The 27,673-nt window shown below is 39.4% G+C and overlaps 1 protein-coding gene across 1 annotated transcript in view; it reads left to right on the forward strand.

The window, feature by feature from the left end:
- Positions 1-27,282, forward strand: part of abca3b (ATP-binding cassette, sub-family A (ABC1), member 3b) — a 99,644-nt gene extending 72,362 nt beyond the window's left edge. The window contains exons 19-31 of the mRNA XM_079827426.1: positions 1-135; positions 1,828-2,101; positions 6,034-6,238; positions 9,096-9,315; positions 9,398-9,556; positions 13,915-14,075; positions 14,161-14,295; positions 18,495-18,689; positions 18,836-19,023; positions 20,840-21,010; positions 21,107-21,303; positions 21,383-21,456; positions 25,226-27,282. The exon at positions 1-135 is cut by the window's left edge and continues 175 nt beyond it. Coding sequence (XP_079683552.1) covers positions 1-135; positions 1,828-2,101; positions 6,034-6,238; positions 9,096-9,315; positions 9,398-9,556; positions 13,915-14,075; positions 14,161-14,295; positions 18,495-18,689; positions 18,836-19,023; positions 20,840-21,010; positions 21,107-21,303; positions 21,383-21,456; positions 25,226-25,357 — 2,246 coding nt within the window. The 3' untranslated portion in view covers positions 25,358-27,282. The remainder of the gene's footprint in view (positions 136-1,827; positions 2,102-6,033; positions 6,239-9,095; positions 9,316-9,397; positions 9,557-13,914; positions 14,076-14,160; positions 14,296-18,494; positions 18,690-18,835; positions 19,024-20,839; positions 21,011-21,106; positions 21,304-21,382; positions 21,457-25,225) is intronic.
- Positions 27,283-27,673: the final 391 nt, after the last annotated feature.

The following is a 27,673-nucleotide window of genomic DNA, read 5'->3' on the forward strand; positions in this document are numbered from 1 at the left end:
CATTGGAGCAGTACGGCCCGACCCATGTGCCCGTGGCCCTGGATGCTAACGCTGGGCCGCTGGCTGCAGCTCTGGCGGAGATCTATGCCGCACAGCTGCCTTCCCAGAAGGCCACGCCTGCCACTAATATCACAGGTAACACTGCTCCTAATATACTCGTTACCATGACAACATCCTAACATCCAGTGTTCATTTTGACAGAAAATTTTGATTTAGTTTTAGTCATAGTCTGTTGACTAAAATGGCATTTAGTTTTAGTCATATTTTAGTCACCTGAATTGTTTTTAGTTTTAGTCTAGTTTTAGTCGACTAAATCTACAGTAGGTTTAGTCTCCTAAAATCGAATGAGTTTAGTTTAATTGTAATACATTAAAGGGGTGGTTCCGTGTTTTTTTTTCTAGGCTTGGTTGTGTTTATGGGGCGCAGTATCACATGTCTTAATACTTCTTTTTTTTAAAAACGCCATATTTTTCTTATATTTTTCCATTATTCCACACCGCTGTCTCCACTGTCCTTTGAACGGCTCGTTTGCTTCCTGCTTCTGTGAAGCCCATCCCTCCGAAAAACACAATGGTCTTAGATTGGTTAGATGGCCAAATGTAGTTTGTAGTTCTGCAACAGCTCTCTCTCTTTTGTAATGACGGCGACGTGGCCTCGCCCACTTTGTTGTGTGTTCGCGGGGGCAGTGTTTGTTAATAGCAGGTGTTTATGATGTCACTAACCCGTGAAGAAGCTTGTTGTAGTCCAAACCGGCCGTTTTTGTAGGCAATAAACTGCCATAACTTTAAAAGACAATATCTCCGTTTGCATTGAACTTTCAGCGCTGTAACTTTGCAGATACTGTTTATGCTCAAGCAGCAACATTACACACTAACTAAAGTTAAAAAAGTGAAATCGCATGCAACCACCCCTTTAAGCATTTAAGCAGGACTGTCACTTGAACTGACATTTTGACAGCATTTTGTTTTTTACATTAAAAATACACGAAAGAGAGATCAATTCACTTTTTTGTTTGTTTTTTAAAAACAGCTATCTAGTTTTTATAACTTTGTATTTCTGTTTTAGTCAGTAGGCCATATCAGGTTAAGCTAAAGCTTAAAATAAGTTTGTGTATTTGTTTTTTATTTAATTTCAAGTAAAAAAGTTTTTTAAAATGGTTTTAGTGAACTATCATAACCCTGATACTTTATTGAATATGTGTCAAATACTGGTCTTTCCTCCTGACTATGAATTAAATGGGAATTAAATTAAATACAGTTTATTGTGTAAGCAAAAATGAATATATAATGCGTGACTTTTAATTATAAACAAGCTCGAAATACACCGGGACTCTTATTTTGAAATGTCTGCGCCTCTGTTGCAGTTGCAGGAGCTCATTCAAGTTCAGGAGATAAAATATGCATTGTTACAACCGTCTAAAACATATTACTATATAAACATGGTAAAGTAAACATTGTCATTATTCATCAGCATTAGTTCATAAACAATTGCCTGGCATAAATGTGTGTTATTCATTGATTGTGAGCCGCTCTGGAGCGCTGGATTGGGGATGAGCCTGTTTTCCAGCGGTTAGATCCGCACGTTCACATCAAATGTGCGCATCTGTTACACAGGACATCAGTTCTGACCGGATCTCTTCCCTAATCAACCCTCACTAACATTTTCGTCTCGTTTTTATTTGTTGACGAAAATGACAGTTGATTTTCGTCATAGTTTTTGTCATCCAAAACTAGTTTTTATTTAGTTATCGTCTCGTTTTCGTCAGTGAAAAAAGGTTGTTGATGAATGAAATGAACACTGCTAACATCCTAACGTTTGTCTGTTCAGATTTTTCCGAGTACGTGCTGTATAATGCCATGAGGGAGGGCGGAGCGTTCAACGAGCACTGTGTGGTGGCCGCGGCTTTCAGAGGCAGATCCAGGAGGTACGCGGAGGTCACCGGCTACTTCAACAACCAGGGCTATCACACCTCCGCCACAGCGCTCATGCTGGTTGACAACGCTCTCTACAAGCTACTAGCAGGACCCAACGCCTCCATCCACACCGAAAACTACCCCATGCCCCGCAACATGTCCGAGACGGCGCAGAACCAGCTTTCTGAGTACGTATCAGCTTTTGGAATATGCCCTATATATGTCATGTTTTCCTAAATTCTGTGTTTGCGTTGCAATTTTTTTCTGGATTCCATTTGAATGGTTTAACCCTCTGGTGCTCTTCGTTTAGGGGTTGCATTGGTCATCTTCCCGGTCATAAGTGACCGGACACCTAAATATTAAACTTCCTCCACCCCAGTAAAACCAATGCAATTTATTTTTCGTCAATAATATTTTTTCTTTTTAATTTTGTATTTTGAGATGATTTGATGGTAGTTTTTAATATTTATGCAATACTTATGGTCTATTTTTGCCATTGAAAATTATTAAAAAAATTTTTTTTGCAATATTTTTTATTATTGCAGTATTTCAGGTTAAAATAGAGACTAGGCCTTCAAAATAAATTTTTTTGAAGGCAGATTAGTGCCCTCTTTTGGAATTATTTAAGAAATCATGCAAACATGGGTGTAATCACTAGAGGTCTCTATGGAGAATTCCCCAGTTCTGTTTTGAACACATTTAATGATTTTTTTATTTTTATGGATTTGAATGTATATTTAAAAAATCTCAAAGACTATTTATTATAAAGTTTTAGATATTTTTTTTTTGGTTAGAAATATAGATTTTTTTCTGTGAATTCGTGTTTTTGCAGATTTCTCATTAATTTCCTATGGTGTCATTTTTGACCGAAGAGCACAAGTGGGAGTATTTTTTTTAAATACTCAATTTGTTGTGTGTTCACATACCTAATGCTAGAAAAGTCACCAAGTTTCATATTTTTCTGATGAAGCTGTGATTTAAAAAAATTCTAAATGTGGTTCATAGGCTCAGTTTTTCATAGGTGTGTGTGTGTGTGTGTGTGTGTGTGTGTGTGTGTGTGTGTGTGTGTGTGTGTGTGTGTGTGTGTGTGTGTGTGTGTGTGTGTGTGTGTGTGTGTGTGTGTGTTGTGTGTGTTTGTGTGTGTGTGTGTGTGTGTGTGTGTGAGAGTGGATGTGTCAATATCACACTCTTGATGTTTTAGAGTGTCACCCCTTTACTGCTGTGTACTTTTTTTCAGCATTGTGGCCGATTTGTAGATTGTACACACAAATATTCAGTTAATTTTTGTGTTTTTGCAGATTTCCCATTCATTTCATCCCATTCACACTTTTTTTTTTACGACCAATTAGCATGCTTGAATCATGACCCCAATTTTTTTGTGTGTTTTCATACCTAATGCTAGAAAAGTCACCAAGTTTCATATCATTCTGTTGAAGCTGTGATTTTTAACATTTCAAAAAAAAAAAAAAATTCCGATCAGAAGTGACCGAAGAGCACCAGAGGGTTAAGTAAATATGAATTGTCAAAAAGAATGTCTAATCAATTAAATTCATAAAACTTGATTAACTTGTTAACATTTTAACAATAACAATGTTTTAATTTTCTTGGATTCTGTATTATTAATACATATTTATTATGAAAAATGGTGGAAATCTAATGAAGGCATAACTTTCCATCTTCCTAGAGTTATTCCCGCTCATTTGCAGGGTCCGCCACACACACACATTTGATTTGGCACAGGTTGTATGCCGGATGCCCTTCCTGACACAACCTAGCACTGAGAGTGCTGGTACACATTCACACACACACTCCTACGACAATTTGGCATATCCAATCCACCTAAGCTGCATGTGTTTGCACTGTGGGGGGGAAACGGGGCCATAGGGAGAACATGCAAACTCCAGTGCCACCCCAAGGCATAAAACTTTATAATTTAATCAAATGAAAATCTATAACATCCTTCCAAGTGTTGCCAAACAGAGAGTTACCGTTTAAATTAAAACATGGACGGAAATGTTTATGATATTCCATGTTGTATTTTAATAATTTGTACTATTATTATTATTTTTATTTTAATTGCTTTAACACTATAACTTCCAGGGGTCGCTGTGTACCTAAAACCGCCAGCGGGTAAAATTGACCCATGCAGATTATTACTGTATTGATACGGCTATAAAACTTAATATGTCACTGTATTATGCCAATGTCTTCACAAAGTATTGTATAGAGTCATGAAATTATTAATTTTAGACATCAACTATGTTTTTGTCCTGTTGTTTTGTGCTATTTTAAGCAGGCTACACTAATCAATTTTTGCTGAATATCGAGGCTAAATCAGCCTGCAATTACAATGTGAATCAGAAGGAAATAAATACATATTTGAGTGGTGTAATATTATAATAAAATGTCATTAATTACATAAAGTTAACCCATGTTATTTAAAGGGATAGTTCACCCAAAAATGAAAATTAGCCCATGATTTACTCACCCTCAAGTCATCCGAGGTGTATAAAAATAAAAATAAAATCTGAGTTATATTAAAAAAGTCCAGGCTAATCCAAGCATTATAATAGCAGTAATAGTTGCTCTGTTTTTGAAGTCCATAAAAAGTGCATCTGTCCGTCAAATAACGTGCTCCACACGGCTCCGGGGTGTTAATAAAGGCCTTCTGAAGCGAATCGACGCGTTTGTGTAAGAAAAATATCCATATTTTTAAAAAAAATTCTTTTTTTTCTATGGCTCTGCATCAGCCGTCCCCGCGCCATCACTTCCGGCTAATAAGGTCAAAATACATGCAAAATACCGGTGCGATCATAGATATGTACATAGATTCCTCATTAGTGCCTGCGCGGATCGGTTGAATGAGGCATCTACGTATGTATATCTTTGATCGTGCCAGTATTTGACCTTATTCGCCGGAAGTTATGGCGCTGGGAAAACTAGATGACATTCGTCTGATAAGAGGTAAAAAAATAACATAAATACTGTGCGGTTTCTCGAAGAAACCGATGGTTTCGTGTCTTCAGACATCAACGTGTCGCCACGACCCGCAGGGTTTAATAAGGATTCGTATGTCTATGTGTTTTTACTCTCATACTCTAAAATATCCCCATTGACATGCGTTATACGACTATCACACTGCAACGGTTAGAGTTAAAAATCTTAATTTGTGTTCTACTGAAGAAACAAAGACACCTACATCTTGGATGCCCTGGGGGTAAGCAGATAAACTTAAACATTTCGTTTTTGGTGAACTATCCCTTTAAATTACTAAAATACCCTAAATAGACAATAAAGAGCAATGATAATACACCGCGCTGCATAGGATTTATTACAAAGGATGACATACAATGCATGTACATGTGCAACGACAAATTCAAGCGCACATTTTCACCTAATTAATTATTAAATTGTTTAGTTATATCATTTATCACTTGAATAGGAGAACACCACCAATATCATGGCAATTGTTTTATTCATTACATCATAGATCGAAAATATTGTTTTTCAGGAAACGTGCTGACTTGAATAAATAGCAACACAGTAGCAAACAATACACGATAAAAAATGTAAAGCAAAAGTTTATAATTAATCCAAAGTTTGAACATTTATAAATGGGCTAAAACATCTTCATTTGATTGTGCTTTGTGTGACTGTTTACAGTAAGCCAACATGTTGCTCAAATACAGCGCGAATATAAAGGAATTATATAGGGGTACATTTGACCCGTTGTCGCTTATAGGTATAAATGCCGTTTTTTTTTTGTTTTTTTTCAAGTTTTATGTAAATAATTTTTAACAACAGGGGATTGTAAATAACACAATTTTAGTAAAAGCCAATGACTGGGAGCCTGGGATATTTTATTGAAAATCATGTACATTTGAAAAACAGCCATGGGAAGATTTTACCCCGTGGTGGTTCTAGTGTTAAGAAGTATGTGTAGTAGACAAATATGTTTACGAAACACACATAACATGCAAACTTCATATTTAAATAGTCTTTTTGCGGTTTAACATTCACAGACACTAGTCCATATCGCAATTTGAACACACCATAAACCCTGAGTTAACTTGGGACATTTAGCTGTGGTTTCATCGATCTCCCATTTTTGTCTCTACAGGGGTCAGACAGGCTTCGCCATCGCCATAAACCTCATGTACGGCATGGCGTCATTAGCCAGCACCTTTGCCCTGCTCCTCGTCTCTGAGCGATCGGTGAAGTCCAAGCATTTGCAGCAGGTCAGCGGGGTCTACCTCTCCAACTTCTGGTTCTCCGCCCTGCTGTGGGACCTCATCAACTTCCTGCTGCCCTGCCTGCTCATGCTGGTCAGTATGAGCGCTCTGTCTAGGACAGTAGTTCTTAATATGGGGGCCTCATCACAGTTGCAAGGGCGATGCAAGATGGCTCAAACTGGTTTAAAACTAGCCTGCAGCACTCCTCTCAGAAACTGAAGCCGAAGCGCCTCGATCGCCCTCAGGTGGCCGGTCCCAGTATAGCTCATAACCCCCGCCCCTCCGTGTTTTCTAATGGACGTGAGACAAACTAAACAATCAAATTACACTTCAAATAATTTTTCACCAAAGATGGTTTCTGTCATTTTAGGCAGTTTTTATCACGATTATTTCATTTCAAGTGTTCGTTTTTTAAATAAGTTTAGTTTTAGTTAGTTACAGTGAGGAAAATAAGTATTTGAACACCCTGCTATTTTGCAAGTTCTCCAAATTAGAAATCATGGAGGGGTCTGAAATTGTCATCATAGGTGCATGTCCACTGTGAGAGACATACTTATTTGCAGCTGTATCATACAAATAAATAGTTAAAAAATCATACATTGTGATTTCTGGATTTTTTTTTTTAGATTATGTCTCTCAGAGTGGACATGCACCTACGATGACAATTTCAGACCCCTCCATGATTTCTAAGAGGGAGAACTTGCAAAATAGCAGGGTGTTCAAATACTTATTTTCCTCACTGTATTTGATGCTATAAAAACATGGGGTGTGACGTCATGATTGACAGCTTCTCTTAGTGAAGCCGTCACTGAGGCACTAACAGACTTTTTTTCTGGATTTTCGGGAGGAGATTGGAGATTGGAGCTTTATCTTTAATTTCTACATTTCCATAACTGTTGATTTCACACCAACATAATGAATTGTTTGATGGGCTTTTGATATCGCAGCTCAACTTCCTGCTCTCTACTGCACACACTTCGGTCCTGAGGTCGCTACTGCGCAGACTCTGTCCCAAATCTGCGCCATATTCGGACCTCCGGAGGCTTCAGTTACTTCAGCGGAAGCCAATGCAATCGCGTCTATGGTTTAAAATAAGACAAAATGTGATTTGAAGTACACTAAAGGCCTGTACACACTGGGACGAATATGGTGCGCGTTTATCGGCAGCGTTTTTCGTGATGTTTTTCGGTGCGTCTTTGTGTTCACACCCAAGCGATTTTCACTGGCGATGTGCCGAGTGAATGTGCACATTCAGTAGATGGCGCTCCCGTTACACAAGGTGGTGCTGCGGCACTTTACGCTTCTGACACTCGCTTGTCACACAGAAGAAGAAGAGAGACAGTATTTACGTTCTGCCAAAACCATTCACACGTAACTTCAGCAGCTCCAGGCACGTGAACAAAAGTGCTGATCTCATTGGTCGGCCAGTTTTTAACGTGCCGCGTCCAAAAAAAAACAAACAACCCGAGACGTTTTTTTTAAATGACGCTTTTATGCCTGCCGTTTTGCGCGCCGTGTGCACACTCACATTGGCGCCCTTTGTTTAGTCACGAGGCGTTAAACGTTGCGATAAACGCGCGCGAAAATCGTCCCGTTGTGAACGGGCCTTAAAACAGCTGCATTTTAGCTTTTTAAGTGTATTTCAAATCACACTTTGTCATATCATATTTCTTATTTCAATTAATTCCCTCATTTTTATTTCAAGACCTGGAAAAGCATTAAAAGTAAAAGACATTTTTATGAACAATATATATTTTATTGGGTAGAAATTTCTAAGAAATTAGTGAAAAAAAATATTTTTCAGTCAGTTTTGAATTATTTATAATTGTTTTATTTCATTATTTTAAGTAAATATTGTTATTAAAGGGATAGTTCACCCAAAAATGAAAATTAACCCATCATTTACCCTCAAGTCATCCTAGGTGTATATGACCTTCTTCTTTCAGATGAATAAAATCGGAGTTACATTACAAGTCCAGGCTAATCCAAGCATTAGAATTTAATTCATAGTTTTTGAAGTCCATAAAAAGTGCATCTGCCCATCATATAACTGCTCCATGCGGCTCTGGGGTGTTAATAAAGGCCTTCTGAAGCGAATCACGCGTTTGTGTAAGAAAAATATCCATATTTAAAACTTTATAAAGTAAACTTTCGGCCGACCGCCTTCCCTGTTCAATTTATGGAAAAATTGTTGAAAGTTCCCCTGCCGATGGAAAGACTAACGCGACCAGGTCCGCTCGTCATGACGTCACGTACACATCTTGAGTTTCACTTTCAACATTCAAAACTTTTCCACGGAAGGCGATCGGCTGAAACCACTTGATAAAGTTTTAAATTTGAATATTTTTCTTACACAAATGCGTCGATTCGCTTCAGAAGGCCTTTATTAACACCCCAGAGCCGCGTGGAGCAGTTATATGACGGACAGATGCATTTTTTTATGGACTTCAAAAACAGAGCAACTATTAATCAAATTCTAATGCTTGGATTAGCCTGGACTTTTGTAATATAACTCAGATGTTATTCGTCTGAAAGAAGAATGTCATATACACCTAGGATGGCTTGAGGGTGAGTAAATTATGGGCTAATTTTCATTTTTGGGTGAACTATCCCTTTTAATATAATTTATAATATTTATATAAATATTTAAATGTTAAATTCTATTTAGTTTTCCTCTCCGAATTTCTGCAAATAAAAAAGTTTAAAAATGAGCAGCCTTGTTTAGTCAGAGACCCACTGGTCTAGGACTTCATAGACCTTAGTCCCAGCAGATTGAAAACGAGCCTGTGAGGGACTAAATTATAGCCTGTGGAAGAATGTCCAAGTACCGTTAACAGAACTGAGCATCATCCTATTCTGGGATTGAATTAGAACAGGTTCTCAATTATGCCGTCTATGTCTTATGTTTAACTAAGTTCGCCATTCTTGACACGTTGTTTTTTTTCCTCAGGTGGTCTTCCGAGTGTTTTCAGTAAAAGCGTTCGTGGCCGAAAACCACCTGGTGGATGTTCTACTGTTGCTGCTTCTGTATGGCTGGGCGGTGATTCCCCTCATGTACCTTCTCAGCTTCCTGTTCTCCACAGCAGCCACAGCCTACACTCGCCTCACCATCTTCAACATCATCAGCGGCACCGCCACCTTCCTCGCGGTCACCATCATGACCATACCTGGTGAGAAACGCATGTACACACTTGTGCGCACAGAATGCTTTTCAGAACTTGTATTCACACACCTCATATTCTTGTGGTCCAGACCTGAAGCTGCAAGACCTCTCCTATATCCTGGATAAAGTCTTCCTGATCTTCCCTAATTACTGCCTGGGCATGTCCTTCAGCAATTTCTACCAGAACTACGAGATCATCAACTTCTGCACCTCCAGCTTCTTTGCTGAGATCATCTGCAAGGACCTCAGTGAGTGATTGATTCTGTTTCTGACGTTGCTCTAGGTAATGGTTGGATATGATAAATAGATGGTTAGATATGATGGGTTATGGTTGCATATAATAGATGGATGGATGAATGGTTAGATATGATGGATGGATGGATGGATGGATGGATGTTAGATATGATGGATGGATGGATGGATGAATGGTTAGATATGATGGATGGATGGATGGATGGATGTTAGATATGATGGATGGATGGATGGATGGATGAATGGTTAGATAGGATGGATGGATGGATGGATGTTAGATATGATGGATTGATGGTTGTTAGATATGATGGATGGATGGATATGATAGATGGATAAGATAAATGGATGGTTGGATATGATGGATGGATGGATGGTTATATATGATTGATGGATGGATGGATGGATGGATGGATGGATGGTTGTTAGATTTGAAGGATTGATGGATGGTTAGATATGATGAATGGATGTTAGATATGATGGATGGATGGATGGTTGTTAGATTTGAAGGATTGATGGATGGTTAGATATGATGGATGGATGTTAGATATGATGGATGGATGTTCGATATGATGGATGGATGGTTAGTTATGATTGATGGATGGATGCTAGACATGATGGATGGATGTTAAATATGATGGATGGATGGTTGGATATGATGGATGGATGGTTAGATTTGATTGATTGATTGATGGATGGATGGATGGATGGATGGATGGATGGATGGATGGATGGACAGTTAAATATGAAGGATGGTTGGTTGGTTAGATATGATGGATGGTTGTTAGATATGAAGGATTGATGGATGGTTAGATATGATGGATGGATGCATGGATGGATGGATGGTTGTTAGATATGAAGGATGGATGGATGGTTGTTAGATATGATGGATGGATGGATAGATGGATGGTTGTTAGATATGAAGGATTGATGGATGGTTAGATATGATGGATGGATGGATGGTTGTTAGATATGATGGATGGATGGATGGTTGTTAGATATAAAGGATGGATGGATGGTAAGATATGATGGATGGATGGTTAGATATGAAGGACTGATGGATGGTTAGATATGATGGATGGGTGGATGGTTGTTAGATATGAAGGATGGATGGTTGTTAGATATGAAGGATGGATGGTTGTTAGATATGATGGGTGGGTGGATGGATGGATGGATGGATGGTTGTTAGATATGAAGGATGGATGGATGGTTGTTAGATATAAAGGATGGATGGATGGTAAGATATGATGGATGGATGGTTAGATATGAAGGACTGATGGATGGTTAGATATGATGGATGGGTGGATGGTTGTTAGATATGAAGGATGGATGGTTGTTAGATATGAAGGATGGATGGTTGTTAGATATGATGGATGGATGGATAGATAGATGGTTGTTACATATGAAGGATGGGTGGATGGTTGTTAGATATGAAGGATGGATGGTTGTTAGATATGATGGATGGATGGATAGATGTTAGATGTAAAGGATGGATGGATGGTTAGATATGATGGATGGTTAGATATGAAGGATTGATGGATGGTTAGATATGATGGATGGGTGGATGGTTGTTAGATATGAAGGATGGATGGTTGTTAGATATGAAGGATGGATGGTTGTTAGATATGATGGATGGATGGATAGATAGATGGTTATTATATATGAAGGATGGATGGATGGTTGTTAGGTATGATGGATGGATGTTATATATGAAGGATGGATGGATGGTTGTTAGATATGATGGATGGATGGATGGATGGATGGTTGTTAGATATGAAAGATTGATGGATGGTTAGATATGATGGATGGGTGGATGGTTGTTAGATATGAAGGATGGATGGATAGATAGATGGTTGTTACATATGAAGGATGGATTGATGGTTATTATATATGAAGGATGGATGGATGGTTGTTAGATATGATGGATGGATGGATAGATGTTAGATGTAAAGGATGGATGGATGGTTAGATATGATGGATGGTTAGATATGAAGGATTGATGGATGGTTAGATATGATGGATGGATGGATAGATGTTAGATGTAAAGGATGGATGGATAGATGTTAGATGTAAAGGATGGATGGATGGTTAGATATGATGGATGGTTAGATATGAAGGATTGATGGATGGTTAGATATGAAGGATGGATGGATGGTTATTATATATGAAGGATGGATGGATGGTTGTTAGATATGATGGATGGATGGATAGATGTTAGATGTAAAGGATGGATGGATGGTTAGATATGATGGATGGTTAGATATGAAGGATGGATGGATGGTTGTTAGATATGATGGATGGATGGATAGATGTTAGATGTAAAGGATGGATGGATGGTTAGATATGATGGATGGTTAGATATGAAGGATTGATGGATGGTTAGATATGAAGGATGGGTGGATGGTTGTTAGATATGAAGGATGGATGGTTGTTAGATATGAAGGATAGATGGTTGTTACATATGAAGGATGGGTGGATGGTTGTTAGATATGAAGGATGGATGGTTGTTAGATATGATGGATGGATGGATAGATAGATGGTTGTTACATATGAAGGATGGGTGGATGGTTGTTAGATATGAAGGATGGATGGTTGTTAGATATGATGGATGGATGGATAGATGTTAGATGTAAAGGATGGATGGATGGTTAGATATGATGGATGGTTAGATATGAAGGATTGATGGATGGTTAGATATGATGGATGGGTGGATGGTTGTTAGATATGAAGGATGGATGGTTGTTAGATATGAAGGATGGATGGTTGTTAGATATGATGGATGGATGGATAGATAGATGGTTATTATATATGAAGGATGGATGGATGTTGTTAGATATGATGGATGGATGGATGGATGGATGGATGTTATATATGAAGGATGGATGGATGGTTGTTAGATATGATGGATGGATGGATGGATGGTTGTTAGATATGAAGGATTGACGGATGGTTAGATATGATGGATGGGTGGATGGTTGTTAGATATGAAGGATGGATGGATAGATAGATGGTTGTTACATATGAAGGATGGATTGATGGTTGTTAGATATGATGGATGGATGGATGGTTATTATATATGAAGGATGGATGGATGGTTGTTAGATATGATGGATGGATGGATAGATGTGAGATGTAAAGGATGGATGGATGGTTAGATATGATGGATGGTTAGATATGAAGGATTGATGGATGGTTAGATATGATGGATGGATGGATAGATAGATGGTTGTTACATATGAAGGATGGGTGGATGGTTGTTAGATATGAAGGATGGATTGATGGTTGTTAGATATGATGGATGGATGGATGGTTGTTAGATATGATGGATGGATGGATGGATGGTTGTTAGATATGATGGATGGATGGATGGATGGTTGTTAGATATGAAGGATTGATGGATGGTTAGATATGATGGATGGGTGGATGTTTGTTAGATATGAAGGATGGATTGATGGTTGTTAGATATGATGGATGGATGGATAGATAGATGGTTGTTACATATGAAGGATGGGTGGATGGTTGTTAGATATGATGGATGGATGGATAGATAGATGGTTATTATATATGAAGGATGGATGGATGGTTGTTAGATATGATGGATGGATGGATGGATGGTTGTTAGATATGAAGGATTGATGGATGGTTAGATATGATGGATGGGTGGATGGTTGTTAGATATGAAGGATGGATGGATAGATAGATGGTTGTTACATATGAAGGATGGATGGATGGTTGTTAGATATGATGGATGGGTGGATGGTTGTTAGATATGAAGGATGGATGGATAGATAGATGGTTGTTACATATGAAGGATGGATGGATGGTTGTTAGATATGATGGATGGATGGATGGATGGTTGTTATATATGAAGGATTGATGGATGGTTGTTAGATATGATGGATGGATAGATAGATGGTTGTTATATATGAAGGATTGATAGATGGATGGTTAGATATGAAGGATTGATAGATGGATGGTTATATATGAAGGATTGATAGATGGATGGTTAGATATGTAAACATGTAATATTTTCCTGTCATGTTGGAGTTAGAAATGTGACTCATGTAAATGTGAAGCTGTGGACACTGCATTGTCTGCTCTGCCTGTTTTCTGTAGCGTGTTAGCCTGTGTGTGTCCATGCTAATTAAATCACCTGCCGTGTCCGTTGTCTTGACGAGCTGCAAGATTGAAAACCCTGATTTATTTGATTTTAAGTTGGTAAACCTTTTGAATCTTATCAAAATCTCTCCCATTACCTGCGATGCTATCATGTCGTCGAGGAGCAGTGCTAGCATGAGCGATTAGCATTATCCGCTGCTGGGACTGTGCTGTCATTCTCATTGCTGCTCTTCTGCAGACATCACGTATCAATTGAACTACTTTTCCATGGACGAGCCCGGAGTGGGCCGCTTCCTGGTGGCCATGTCCCTGCAGGGCGTCGTCTTCATCGCCCTGGTCTTCCTCATCGAGCTCCGGTGCATCCGCACGCTCCTCAACCTCTTCAGGAGACGCAAGAAGGTGGGAGAGGAGGGAAAGATAGGGCACGTGCTGCCATATTATTGGGTCGCTATCAGTCACACTCACAGGTGTGTGTTTCTGTCAGGCTCTGCTGTTGGCAGAAGAAGCTCTTCTACCCGAGGACAGAGATGTTGCCGAGGAGAGGAAGAGAGTTGTGGAGTGCCAGCCAGTGGTTGAGTCCATGGTGGGCAGCCCGCTCATTCTACAGGAGCTCAGCAAGGTATGCTGTCACATGTATGTGAATGTACTGTGTGTACCACAATGTGTCAATTTCCACTGGTCTATATTTTCCCGCCATGCTCCTAAAGAATCGGTGAGAACGTATTTTTGCAATGCTTTAATCTCAATCAACATGTGTACAAAACCAGTTGGATGGAGCTGCCGCCACCTATTGGCCAAAGTGTATAAAACACGCTGGAAATCCATTCATCTCGAAAGCGTTTGGGTATAATTTGGCCTAAGGTCTCGCTTGGCTTTCTGACAAATTTGTCCAGACTTTGCCAAAATTAGCTGTTGTCGTATTCAAAGGAAGCCTCACAGAAGCCATTAAATGAAATATTGGTGTAGGGGAGAGCGGGGCACAACCTAACGCTTTTTGACTTTCTCAGTTTGTGTAAATCCACTTGGGGTTCAGAGTATTTATTGTTTCCCACATTAATTGCACACATGTCTTGTACAATTATGTGTTTTTGTTTCATTAATACAGTGTATACTTTTTTCTTGATTTACCCAGAAAGAATGCAAGTGAAATGTGACAACATGCCCCATAGGTGGGGTACATTGTAACGTGGTGGGGCACACATGGGTAACATGACCAAATAACAGCTTAAAATGTTACCTAATATAATCAAAAAAAATATCCAAGACAAACTATAATATTTTGTCAACAAAATACAATTATTAACTTTTTTAAATAAAATAATGGCATTTTTTTTGTCATTTTAAAAATAGTCATTTTTGAGTTTGACAAACACATCGATGAATACAGCTAAACAGCATAGTTCAAAACATAATAATAATTAATAATTTCTGAACATTAACTCTCTGTCATTATTCACCCTTTTCTCATGGTTTCTCAAAAGAATTCATAAAAGTATATAATATAATGGCATATTTCTAATAGGGGCTCATTGCAACGCACCTCATCTGCACAACTGGGATTTAAATATTGGCTCGTGTCTTCTGCTGGTTAGATCAGCATTAAAGAACGATCTCAACTGTTAAATAACAGATGTAAGATTACAATAATATCGGATTTGTCTTATTTTAAATAAACACAAAAAACAGAGATCAAAACTGAACTTCAGTAAGAAATTAACTTTTGCTATGATTAAATACATGTTCTGTAATATCTTCCAGAGATTTTTTTAATTTTGCTGCTATTTTTTCTCTAAATAATGTTGATATGGCAACTGGTAAATGCACTAAATTTCGTCGTTCTGGCATGTGTGGAAAGGGTTAAAACATGCGCGTTACAACTAACCCGGCGTTAGGTTGTGCCCCGCGATCCAGACATTCTCCAGAAATACTCAAGTTGCTGTCAAATATGCTTAACAGTAAGTGATGTATGGGTTTGCATATTTTCAAAAAACATATAATTGCCCTGAAAACATCTATTATTTACAGTGGCAGGAAAAAATATGTGAACCGCTTGCAGAATCTGTGAAAATGTGAATAATTTTAACTAAATAAGAGAGGTCATACAAAATGCCTTATTTTTTATTTAGTGCTGTCCTGAATAAGATATTTTTTTTTTTTTAATTTTTACATATAGTCCACAAGACGAAAAAAAATCACAGAATTTATTAAAATAACCCTGTTCAAAAGTTTATGAACCATTGATTTTCAATACTGTGTGTCGTTCCCTGGATGATCCACGGCTGTGTGTGTGTTTTGTGATGGTTGTTCTTGAGTCCCTTGTTTGTCCTGAGCAGTTAAACTGCCCAATGTTCAGAAGGTCCTGCACATTCTTCAGTTTTCCAGCCTCTTTTTCATATTTGAACCCTCTCCAGCAGGGACTGTATGATTTTGAGATCCATCTTTTCACACTGAGGACGATTGAGGGACTCAAACACAACTACTAAAAAAGGTTCAACCATTCACTGATGCTCCAGAAGGAAACACGACGCATTAAAAGATGGGGGTGAAAACTTTTTGAGTTTGAAAATCAAGGGAAATTGTACTTAATTTGTCTTCTGCAAGAAGACATGCAAGTATCTTCTGTTGCTTCTGAAGGGCAGTACTAAAGAAAAAGAAAAAAATGATATTTTTATTTTTAAACAAAATAAGACACATTTAAACATCTTCATCCTGCTCAAAAGTTTTCACCCCATCTCTTGGTTAGTTCACCCAAAAATGAAACTTCTGTCATTAATTACTCACCCTCATGTCGTTCGACACCTGTCAGACCTCCGTTCATATTCGGAACACAAATGAAGATATTTTAGTTGAAATCTGTTGTCTGAGAAAGGCTTCAGACAGGCCTCCATTGGCATTCAGTACATTTATACTCCCAAGACCCATAAAATGCACTTAAAACGTCGTTACAAAGTCCATCTCACCACAGTGACTCTACAATAATTTTACGATGCGACGACAATAGTTTTTGTGCGCAAAAAAAAATCAAAATAACACCTTTATCCAACTTGTTCTCGACTTCCGTGTGTGCCTCCACGACGCATGCGCGAGAATATGACGCAGATCCGGCGTTCGGACACATGACCCAGAAGCGATTTGTTTACGAGCAGAGGAAGACGCGCGTGTCTAAGCTGTTGAATTCTACATTGATCGTGCTTTAGGTCTCGGCGTAGTGCTCAAAATGGGGCTAAAGTGTGCATTCCATGGATTCCCGAACTCCGGATCTGCGTCATATTCTCGCGCATGCGTCTTGGAGGCACACATGGAAGACAAGAAGAGGTTGAATAAAGTCGTTATTTTGATTTTTTTTGCGCACAAAAACTATTGTCGTCGCATCGTAAAATTATTGTAGAGTCACTGTGGTGAGATGGACTTTGTAACGACATTTTAAGTGCCTTTCATGGGTCTTGGGAGTATAAGTGTACAGAATGCCAATGGAGGCCTTTCTCAGCCATCAGCTTTCAACAAAAATATCTTCATTTGTGTTCCGAATATGAACGGAGGTCTGACGGGTGTCCAACGACATGAGGGTGAGTAATTAATGACAGGATTTTCATTTTTGGGTGAACTAACTCTTTAAAGCTACACTATGTAACTTTTCCGTCGCCTGTTCAAAACAAAGGCGTCGTTTGATGACGGCAAGTTTGAGCGCAGAATCTTGGGACATGTGGTCTTCACCTCACAGCCGGAGGAAAAGAATCGGGATAGGACTTGGGCAGAAATCATGTTCATGGATGTGATTATTAACGTTACTGTAGTGAAGCAGAAGCAGGACCGAGTGTTGTGGAGAAGAGCAAGGCCACTGGAGCGATTGAAGAGCGGGACTGTTATTATGCCACAGTCGCCGGTGCCACTTCCTCTTTTCCGGTCATGAGTATGAGGTAACGCAGCTCTGTTTATCATATTAGACACATCTGAGTGTGTTGAAAAGGAAGTTATGACGTTACTCTGTGCGTTCTCTCAGCGGCTGCTATGACACTTGTTCACACTGCAGTGAGAGCAAAGCGTTTCTGCAAAATAAAACCAGAAACCGAGGGGAACGCAGACATGACGCAATCGACAGACGACTCCCTCAAACGCATAGCTCACACGTCCCGGTTCCTTGGTTAAAATAGCAATTTCTCACGATTTACAAATAGTTGGAAACATTTGGGATATTCTAAGGATATTCTATAACACTGGCCCAGTGGTTTTTTGGATATTTTACTGCAAAAATCGTACATAGTTCCCCTTTAATGCATCGTGTTTCCTTCTGGAGCGTCTGTGGATGTTTCAACCTTTTTTAATAGTTGTGTTTGAGTCTCTTACTCATCCTCAGTGCAAAAAAAGATGGATCTCAAAATCATACAGTCCCTGCTGGAGAGGGTTCAAATGTGCAAAAGATGCTGGAAAACTGAAGAATGTGCAGGACCTGGAGGATTTTTCTGAAGAACATTGGGCAGTTTAACTGCTCAGGACAAACGAGGGACTCATTAACAACCATAACCAAACAAAAAAACAGCCTTGGATCATCCAGGGAACGACACACAGTATTGAGAATGGTTCATAAACTTTTGAACGGGGTTATTTTAATGAATTCAGCTATTTTTTTTGACTATATGTAAAAAAAAAAAAGAAAGTAAAATATCTTATTCAGGACAGTACTAAATAAAAAATAACACATTTTGTATGCCCTCTTTTATTTAGTTAAAATTATTCACAGATTCTGCAAGCGGTTCACATATTTTATCTTGCCACTGTAGTTTACTGTTTTTGTCCCTTTTTCCTCTTTTGCCTCACTAGGTATATTCAGGTGGGCCGACGCTTTTAGCAGTGGACCGCTTGTCCCTGGCCGTTGGGAAGGGCGAGTGCTTTGGTTTGCTGGGATTTAATGGAGCAGGGAAGACTACGACGTTCAAAATGCTGACGGGAGATGAAAGCGTAACTTCAGGGGATGCCTTTATTGATGGCTACAGCATCCTCCGAGATGTGAAAAAGGTTGAGCATTTTGTTATCTTTATATAAAAAGGTTGAGCATTTTGTTATCTTCATATAAAAGATACTTCCTGAACACTGATATTTTAACATTTTTGTTCATAGTTGGCAATGGTATATTCACAGTGTTAAATATGACTTGGCTTCAGGTGCAACAGAGGATCGGCTACTGTCCCCAGTTTGACGCGGTGCTGGATCACATGACGGGTCGGGAAACACTAAGCATGTATGCCAGACTGAGGGGCATCCCAGAGAAGTATATCACCGCCTGCGTAGAAAACGTCCTGCGCTCGCTTCTGATCGAACCTCACGCTGACAAACTCGTCCGCAGTTACAGGTATGAACGTGAAACCTGAGAGAGAGAGAGAGGATGGATGGGATGGATGTGATTGGGTAGTTAGATATGATGAATGGGTTGGTGTTTTTTATAAATATGTTGAGTTAGCTGCATTCACACTCTTTCACATTTTGGAAGGAAATGTCTAAATATAAATGGAACCAGTACATAAAATGCCTAATATTAAAGATGAACGAGAAAGAGCAAGTGCTCTTTGTCATCGCGACTATCCCTAGATGTGAGGGATGGATGGTTACATGTGATGAATGATATTAGATGTGATGGAAGATGGTTAGATGGTGTTATATGTGATGGATGATGTTAGATGTAATGGATGGTTAGATATGATATATTGATGGTTAGATGTGATGAATGGATGGTTAGATGTGTTATAAGGCTGGGTGATATGAGGGGTGATTTAGGTTTGGTGAATGAATGGTTAGTTGTGATGAATGGGTATGATCTAGATATAATGAACAGATGGTAAGATATGATGGTTTGATTTAAAATATACACTCACCTAAAGGATTATTAGGAACACCTGTTAAATTTCTCATTAATGCAATTATCTAATCAACCAATCACATGGCAGTTGCTTCAATGCATTTAGGGGTGTGGTCCTGGTCAAGACAATCTCCTGAACTCCAAACTGAATGTCAGAATGGGAAAGAAAGGGGATTTAAGCAATTTTGAGTGTGGCATGGTTGTTGGTGCCAGACGGGCCGGTCTGAGTATTTCACAATCTGCTCAGTTACTGGGATTTTCACGCACAACCATTTCTAGGGTTTACAAAGAATGGTGTGAAAAGGGAAAAACATCCAGTATGCGGCAGTCCTGTGGGCGAAAATGCCTTGTTGATGCTAGAGGTCAGAGGAGAATGGGCCGACTGATTCAAGCTGATAGAAGAGCAACTTTGACTGAAATAACCACTCGTTACAACCAAGGTATGCAGCAAAGCATTTGTGAAGCCACAACACCCACAACCTTGAGGCGGATGGGCTACAACAGCAGAAGACCCCACCGGGTACCACTCATCTCCACCACAAATAGGAAAAAGAGGCTACAATTTGCACAAGCTCACCAAAATTGGACAGTTGAAGACTGGAAAAATGTTGCCTGGTCTGATGAGTCTCGATTTCTGTTGAGATATTCAGATGGTAGAGTCAGAATTTGGCATGAACAAAATGAGAACATGGATCCATCATGCCTTGTTACCACTGTGCAGGCTGGTGGTGGTGGTGTAATGGTGAGGGGGATGTTTTCTTGGCACACTTTAGGCCCCTTAGTGCCAATTGGGCATTGTTTAAATGCCACGGCCTACCTGAGCATTGTTTCTGACCATTTCCATCCCTTTATGACCACCATGTCCCCATCCTCTGATGGCTACTTCCAGCAGGATAATGCACCGTCACAAAGCTTGAATCATTTCAAATTGGTTTCTTGAACATGACAATGAGTTCACTGAACTAAAATGGCCCCCACAGTCACCAGATCTCAACCCAATAGAGCATCTTTGGGATGTGGCGGAACGGGAGCTTCGTGCCCTGGATGTGCATCCCACAAATCTCTATCAACTGCAAGATGCTATCCTATCAATATGGGCCAACATTTCTAAAGAATGCTTTCAGCACCTTGTTGAATCAATGCCACGTAGAATTAAGGCAGTTAAAGGGGGTCAAACACAGTATTAGTATGGTGTTCCTAATAATCCTTTAGGTGAGTGTAGATGATGGTTAGATATGATAGAAAAATGTAAAAGGAAGAAGTAAAATCATTTGTTCGTGAGTCTAAGTTGTTTATTGGCTCCTCTGCACAGTGGCGGGAATAAGAGGAAATTGAGTGCAGGCATGGCTCTGATCGGCGGGCCACCCGTGATCTTTCTGGACGAGCCGTCCACTGGCATGGACCCTGTAGCCAGACGACTGCTCTGGGACGCAATTACACGAACCAGAGAGTCGGGCAAAGCCATCATTATAACCTCACACAGGTAAGCCAAACTTGGCCTGACTAATGCAGATATGACCTGGAAATGAAAAGAATCATGTAGCAGCAGAACTAACCCCGTCTCCTTTTCTCTCCGCAGTATGGAGGAGTGCGAGGCGCTGTGCACTCGGCTGGCTGTCATGGTGAACGGCCAGTTCAAATGTCTGGGCAGCCCACAGCATCTGAAGAGCAAGTTTGGGAGCGGTTACACGCTGCTGGCAAAAGTCCGCGTGGAGACGGAGTTAGAAGAGATGGACCTTCAGCTCTTCAAAGAATTCATTGAAAACACCTTTCCAGGTATTTGAATGACACGCTTTGAATTTCTGCTGGACAGTTGGACAGTTTTGTAAACTTTCACCTTTCATGGCTTTCATAGGAAGTTCACTGAAGGATGAACACCAGGGGATGGTCCACTATCACCTGACTGACAAAACCCTTACCTGGGCACAGGTGCGTCACAATGCTTACCAAGACTTGCCCCACAATGCAATGCTCTGCACTTGACCTTCCATTTCCAGTTGGATCTCAGCTAAAAAATTTTAAATGTAATTTAATTGAGTTCATTAATAATTTAATTTACATTTTTAGGGGGAATTTTAAACAAAATTAATCAAAGATCGCAACTTAATTTTAAATGTTGACATTGAAGCATTTATTGTTACATACTTTTTATCTTTATTTATTGTTAAATTTTAAAAAAGTAGACGACAGGTTTGCCATATGCAACAAATGTGTAACAATGTCATGCATGTGTATGCATATAATACCAAAAACAACACTTTACACAAACTAAATAAAATTGCCAAAGCCTTAGAGAACAAATGCATTTTTTTTAGCTACTAGCTAGTATATACTGTGTATAATGCTGTATGCTAGTTGTCAATTTCAAACATAACTAGTATTAAAGGATTAGTTCACTTTTAAATGAACTTTTGCCGATAATTTACTCACCCCCATGTCATCCAAGATGTCCATGTCTTTCTTTCTGCAGTCAAAAAAAAAAAGGTTTTGGATGAAAACAGTCCAGGGTTTTTCTCCATATAATGGACTTCAATGGGCCCCAAACGGTTCAAGGTCCAAATGACAGTTTCAGTGCAGCTTCAAAGGGCTTTAAACGATACCAGACGATGAATAAGGGTCTTATCTAGCGAAACGATCGTTCATTTAAAAAAATAAAAAAATAATAAAGTTTCAGTTTTATAAGCACAAATGCTCGTCTTGCTCTGTTCTGTGGTGCACGCGTGACGTCATGTAATATGCAATTACGTTGAAAAGGTCACGCTTGATGTAGGCGGAAGTACCGAGTCAGTGTTTACAAGTTGAACGTGCACATACTAAGTCAAATGCCATTTACAAAAAAAGGGAGTTAAAAGGTAAAACAATGTTGTCGGACAATTTTGAACTTAGAGGAGAAGATGCGATGGAGTTTTTCGCCCTGCCCTACCTTTTTGAACCGGAATACACAGAAGAAGAATTTAGGCAGATGGAAGAGACTAAGACACACACCTCTCAAGCATCGGGCAGACGAAGATCTGACGAGACGTGGTGGTGCACATGTGGCAAATGCCAACCATTGCCAACAGAGGAAGAATCTCAATGCCGCCACAACTGGACCATTTCAATTCTGCCATTAGAATCCGTCATTGAGTCAGCTGGTGAGACCCTGTTTCCATCTCGCTGCATTACCCAACAAAATGGATTTCCACTGTTACTGAGCAACAGCGTTTTAGAGGTGTTTTTTAGTTTGCCCAAAATTAACTGGAGTCGGCGTCCGTAATTGCATATTACATGACGTCACGCGTGCACCACAGAACAGAGCAAGGCGAGCATTTGGGCTTATAAAACTGAAACTTTATTATTATTATTATTTTTTTTAAATGAACGATCGTTTCGCTAGATAAGACCCTTATTCATCGTCTGGTATTGCTTAAAGCCCTTTGAAGCTGCACTGAAACTGTCATTTGGACCTTGAACCGTTTGGAGCCCATTGAAGTCCATTATATGGAGAAAAATCCTGGAATGTTTTCATCAAAAACCTTAATTTCTTTTCGACTGCAGAAAGAAAGACATGGACATCTTGGATGACATGGAAGTGAGTAAATTATCAGCAAAAGTTTATTTAAAAGTGAACTAATCCTTTAACACCAAAACCTCTCTTTCTTGAAATGTCGACCAAAAAATGTATTTAGTTTTTACACAAAAATAAATGATTTTAATGGTGTGCTATGTAACATTTTTAAGTAAAATATCAAAACATCACTAGGTATATATTTAGTTCAGTTGAGTACTTACAATATCCCAAATGTTTCCAACTATTTGTAAATGGTGAGAAAATTGCTATTTTAACCAATGAACCGGGACGTGTGAGGGCGTCGCCTGACGATGACGTCATATCTTTGTTCCCCTCGGTTTCTGGTTGTATTTTGCAGAAACGCTTTACTCTCACTGCAGTGTGAACAAGTGTCATAGCAGCCGCTGAGAGAACGCACAGAGTAACGTCATAACATCATCAACACACTCAGATGTGTCTAATATGATAAACAGAGCTGCGTTAAGGCTGATATATACTTCTGCATCTGACCTACGTCCGTATCCTCTACGCCGCAAGTTGCGCGTTGGTTTTCATTTATACTTCTGCGTAGTTGCCTGCGTCAATGTGCAATTACACATGCAGACCGCTAGTAGGCAGTGTCCACGGGCATGTTGATGGTAACCCACAGTATCTAGGCAAAAGCCGAAGATGAAGCGGCTTGTTAACATTGTCATTGTATGCGTCTCAATCAGCTTCCTAGTTCAGAAGTCAGGGCACTGATCAGGACATAAGTCAGTGGGCTGATCCCTGATCAGTGGCCTGACTACTGAACTAGGGAGCTGATTGAGACGCACCCGAAGTATCAGCAGCAGTGATGGCGGCAGATAGCGGCTTTTCTTGCGGCTTGAGTTGTTGTATCTAGTACAAATTAAGCATCTCTAGTTGATTAGTAGAGTTACATAAGAGGCGATCTGGCGCTGGAATGAATTGACGCGTTGTTACATTTTTGGAGAGGTGCGTGTCAGCTACGACGTACACTCGACGCAGAAGTATAAATTGGCCTTTACCTCATACTCATGACCAGAAAAGCGGAAGTGGTGCCGGCGACTGTTTTCATAATAAAAGTCCCGCTGCTCGCGAGGCGTGTGTTGTGTTCATCTTATTATCAATCGCTCCAGTGGTTCCTCAGCTCCACAACACTCGCTCCTGCTTCTGCTTCATTACAGTAACGTTAATAATCACATGAACATGATTTCTGCCCGAGTCCTATCCCGATTCTTTCCCACCGGCTGTGAGGTGAAGACCACATGTCCCAAGATTCTGCGCTCAAACTTGGACGTCACCAAACTACACCTTTGTTTTGAAAAGGTGACCTCTAGTGGACGGAAAAGTTACATAGTGCACCTTTAATGCTAATTTTTTTAAGCATTATGCTAATATTTAGGTGTAGAAAGTGCAAATAGCTGTAGATGCTATTTACTATAGTGAAAATAGTGATATATTCTATTTACACCATGTAAAAGTAGCAGTTCTTTGCAATGTGTGTAAATAGTAATTACATGTAATTTATACTTTATTTTGACAGATTCATAATATTTGCACCTCAGTATTGTTGTACATTAACAGGATGCAATAATAACAGAGTGTAAATGATTATATTTATTAAAATTATTAAATTGATGCCGCCTTAATGGGACAATAAAAGCCCTCCCTACACCTATCCCTAACCCAATAAATGCTTTTATTATTATTAAACATTTCGTTAGGCACTTTATTTCCACTTTTAGAACATTTTCTTAATTTTTATTGAAAGTAAACGCCTTTCCTATGTGATGTGTGACGGGGAAAGGGAGAAGAGCGAGCTCGGCAAAAGGCGGATTCGAACCCGGGTCGATCACGTCAAAACCAAGATCCTTAAGCCTTGCGCGCTACTGATTGCTCCACTGAAAACATTGAAATAAGAGTGTTTTTTTTTTATTATCTTGTTTTTCCCAAACAGGCATTGTTAGGCGGAGCTAGTACTTGCCAACAAGGCATGCTATTTGCACTTGGTGTGAATAGACACGGCGTAATATTTATTACTTAGTTTAAAAAAGAAGATATGTTTAGCATAGCACCTGCACAATGAACGTCCGATTGACAAGATCTCCACAGTTCGCACTGACACATTTTTAATCTGTGTCTCAGGTGTTCGGGGTCCTGGAAACAGCCAAAGAGAAGTACAGCATCGAGGACTACTGCGTCAGCCAGATCTCACTGGAACAGGTGTTTCTCGGCTTCGCCCAGTTCCAGCACTGCGCTGAGGCCTGCAGGAAATGACACGCTGAAGCACTGAGGGGGGCGGCGCTCCTTGAGTTGATCTTCACCTGATGAGTAGGAGGTACATCCTGGGCCGACTGACACTCCGTCAGACAATGGACATTGCTCGGGTGTCTCTCTTCACTCACACATTTCTGACATGATCATACATGCTTAACACACACTTCCAGACTCAAACACAGGCACGGAGGCAGGACCACTAACGCAAGCTCTCGGCCAGTAGGGTAACCGTATACGGTGTTTATTTAACGTCTGTCTGTGCGTTTGCGAGCAGTTTCAACGGGAAGTTCGTCACACTCTGAAACACTCTTCGAATTTTTAATCGGATGGGTCTCCGCACCACGCGTCTGAATGGAAGTGGTGTTTGAGCATCATCTGCAAGCGTGACAAACAAGATGTCTCATGTGTGCACTTGTGTACGATTACAGCGTTATTTATAAATGACTTTTTTTGTTTGTTTGTTTCTCTTCACCTGTTTTCTACTGTGGTCTTAAGGCTGAAGGAACGTGCACTTCGCCCCCTTTCTGACAAAATACTCAAAAAAAGGGCGGAGATATTGAAAAATGCGATGTCCAAAACATAATATGAAAGTCTAAACAAACAGATGCTGCTTCTTTGGTTTTGCAATAATATGGAATATGAAATTTACAGGACATATAAAATGTAAGATTTTATAGAATAGCTTTAGGTCATTTATAGAGTTTATACAAAAGCTTTATTCCCCTTATCAAGGCATTTATAGTCAGTTATTTGTGATATCTAAATCAATTTCCCCCAAAAAAAGGGAAATCATTCTAGTAATAGACATTTTGTGTTATGTATGTCAAAATAAATCACTTTTAAAAAAAGGTTTTCGCTGCTAAAAGTAACTCCAAATTCCGTATTTTTCCACGCACGACGTGTTTGAAAGAGACCACAAATGTTTTAACGCTTTTTCTCTCCACATTTCCAGTTATGATTTTTACCAGATTGGTTTGAATAGTGCAACATGGGCTATGTGTAATTCTGCAGATGAGCACTAGAGGACGTACAGTGCGCTTTTTCTTATGTCTGCATCAAACTGAATGTCTTTAGATACACTAATTTTCGCTTGTATGATGAGTCGTAGAGCAAAAACTACAACATTTGCAGAAACTTTACTTAGTTACTGTGGTTTTGGATTCGTCCTGCTGTGTTCTGTTGCATTGCTGACGTGGACCAACTCATTCGCTGTCAGAAAGATCCATAAAAGAGGGTTTCATGTAAGATGAATTTCATGCAATTGTTCGTAAAAAATCATTCCTATGTCCATTTTTTTATTTAACTAAGATACATTTGTTCTTGTATTTCATGCTGCTAAGTTAATTTCTCTAATGCATTGCACATTGTTATGCTCTTGAAGTACGTCAGTGAGTCTTTGTTCAGCGTGATTCTACATCATGATGATGATTTAAAGTAAAGCAGACCTTCCTGACATCAGTTTAACCTGCGTCGGTCCATGTTTCCGTCCAGATTCATGTTAACTGAATGTACTTCATTCATATCGAAGGAAGAAAACACGGGCTCATTTGTCACCTTAACCTCCTACACACACTGACATACCATTGACAAAATAGGGCTTAAAGGTGACTGACCACAAATACTTTTCTTTTCTATGTTTTTTCTATATTGGTCTGTTTTGCACAGTGCTCTGGCTGTTGTGTCTGAACTGCTTGTTTGAAACTGAAATATTGCATTTTGAGAATCGAGAAAGCAAACCTGAGAATGTTAACGATGACAATGTTGATTTAAAAATGGTACAAATATATACCATAATCCAAAAAGGGAATTTACATAATTGTAATCTTGTGTACTGTAGGCTATCACTAAATTAACCTTGTGAGAAATGTAAGTATTGTCATTTTTCCTTTTTTTATTAAATCTGCCTTATGCAAAGGAATTGTGTTCAACAGTTGTTTTCTTTTTATATAGATTGGGTTTGCTATCATACGCATTTCTGCAATAATTAACAACTAAACCTGCTATAGTTTGCTTTCCTGCTCCAAATACGAAATGTGAAAAGGCTCCATTATGTAACATTTTCCCCTCGTCTGAAGAAATATCTGCGTACACACAAAACCACTGAAACCGACTCAAAACGATATAGTATACATGCCAGACCAGTGTGTGGCGCTGTAATTCTGCCACAGAAATGCACTAAAGACGGAGAAGAAGAGTTGTGGCTAGAGGGGTGCATAGATATACATAATAAAGGCTGGATGTCTCGTTCCTGCTGCTGGCCAATGGAGGTCGACGTCCGCACCTGGCGGCCATCTTGTCACAGTCAGCTCGCTCACT

The sequence above is a fragment of the Gobio gobio genome (genome assembly GCF_949357685.1).
Source record: "Gobio gobio genome assembly, chromosome: 1".
In the NCBI taxonomy this organism is placed as follows: Eukaryota; Metazoa; Chordata; class Actinopteri; order Cypriniformes; family Gobionidae; genus Gobio; species Gobio gobio.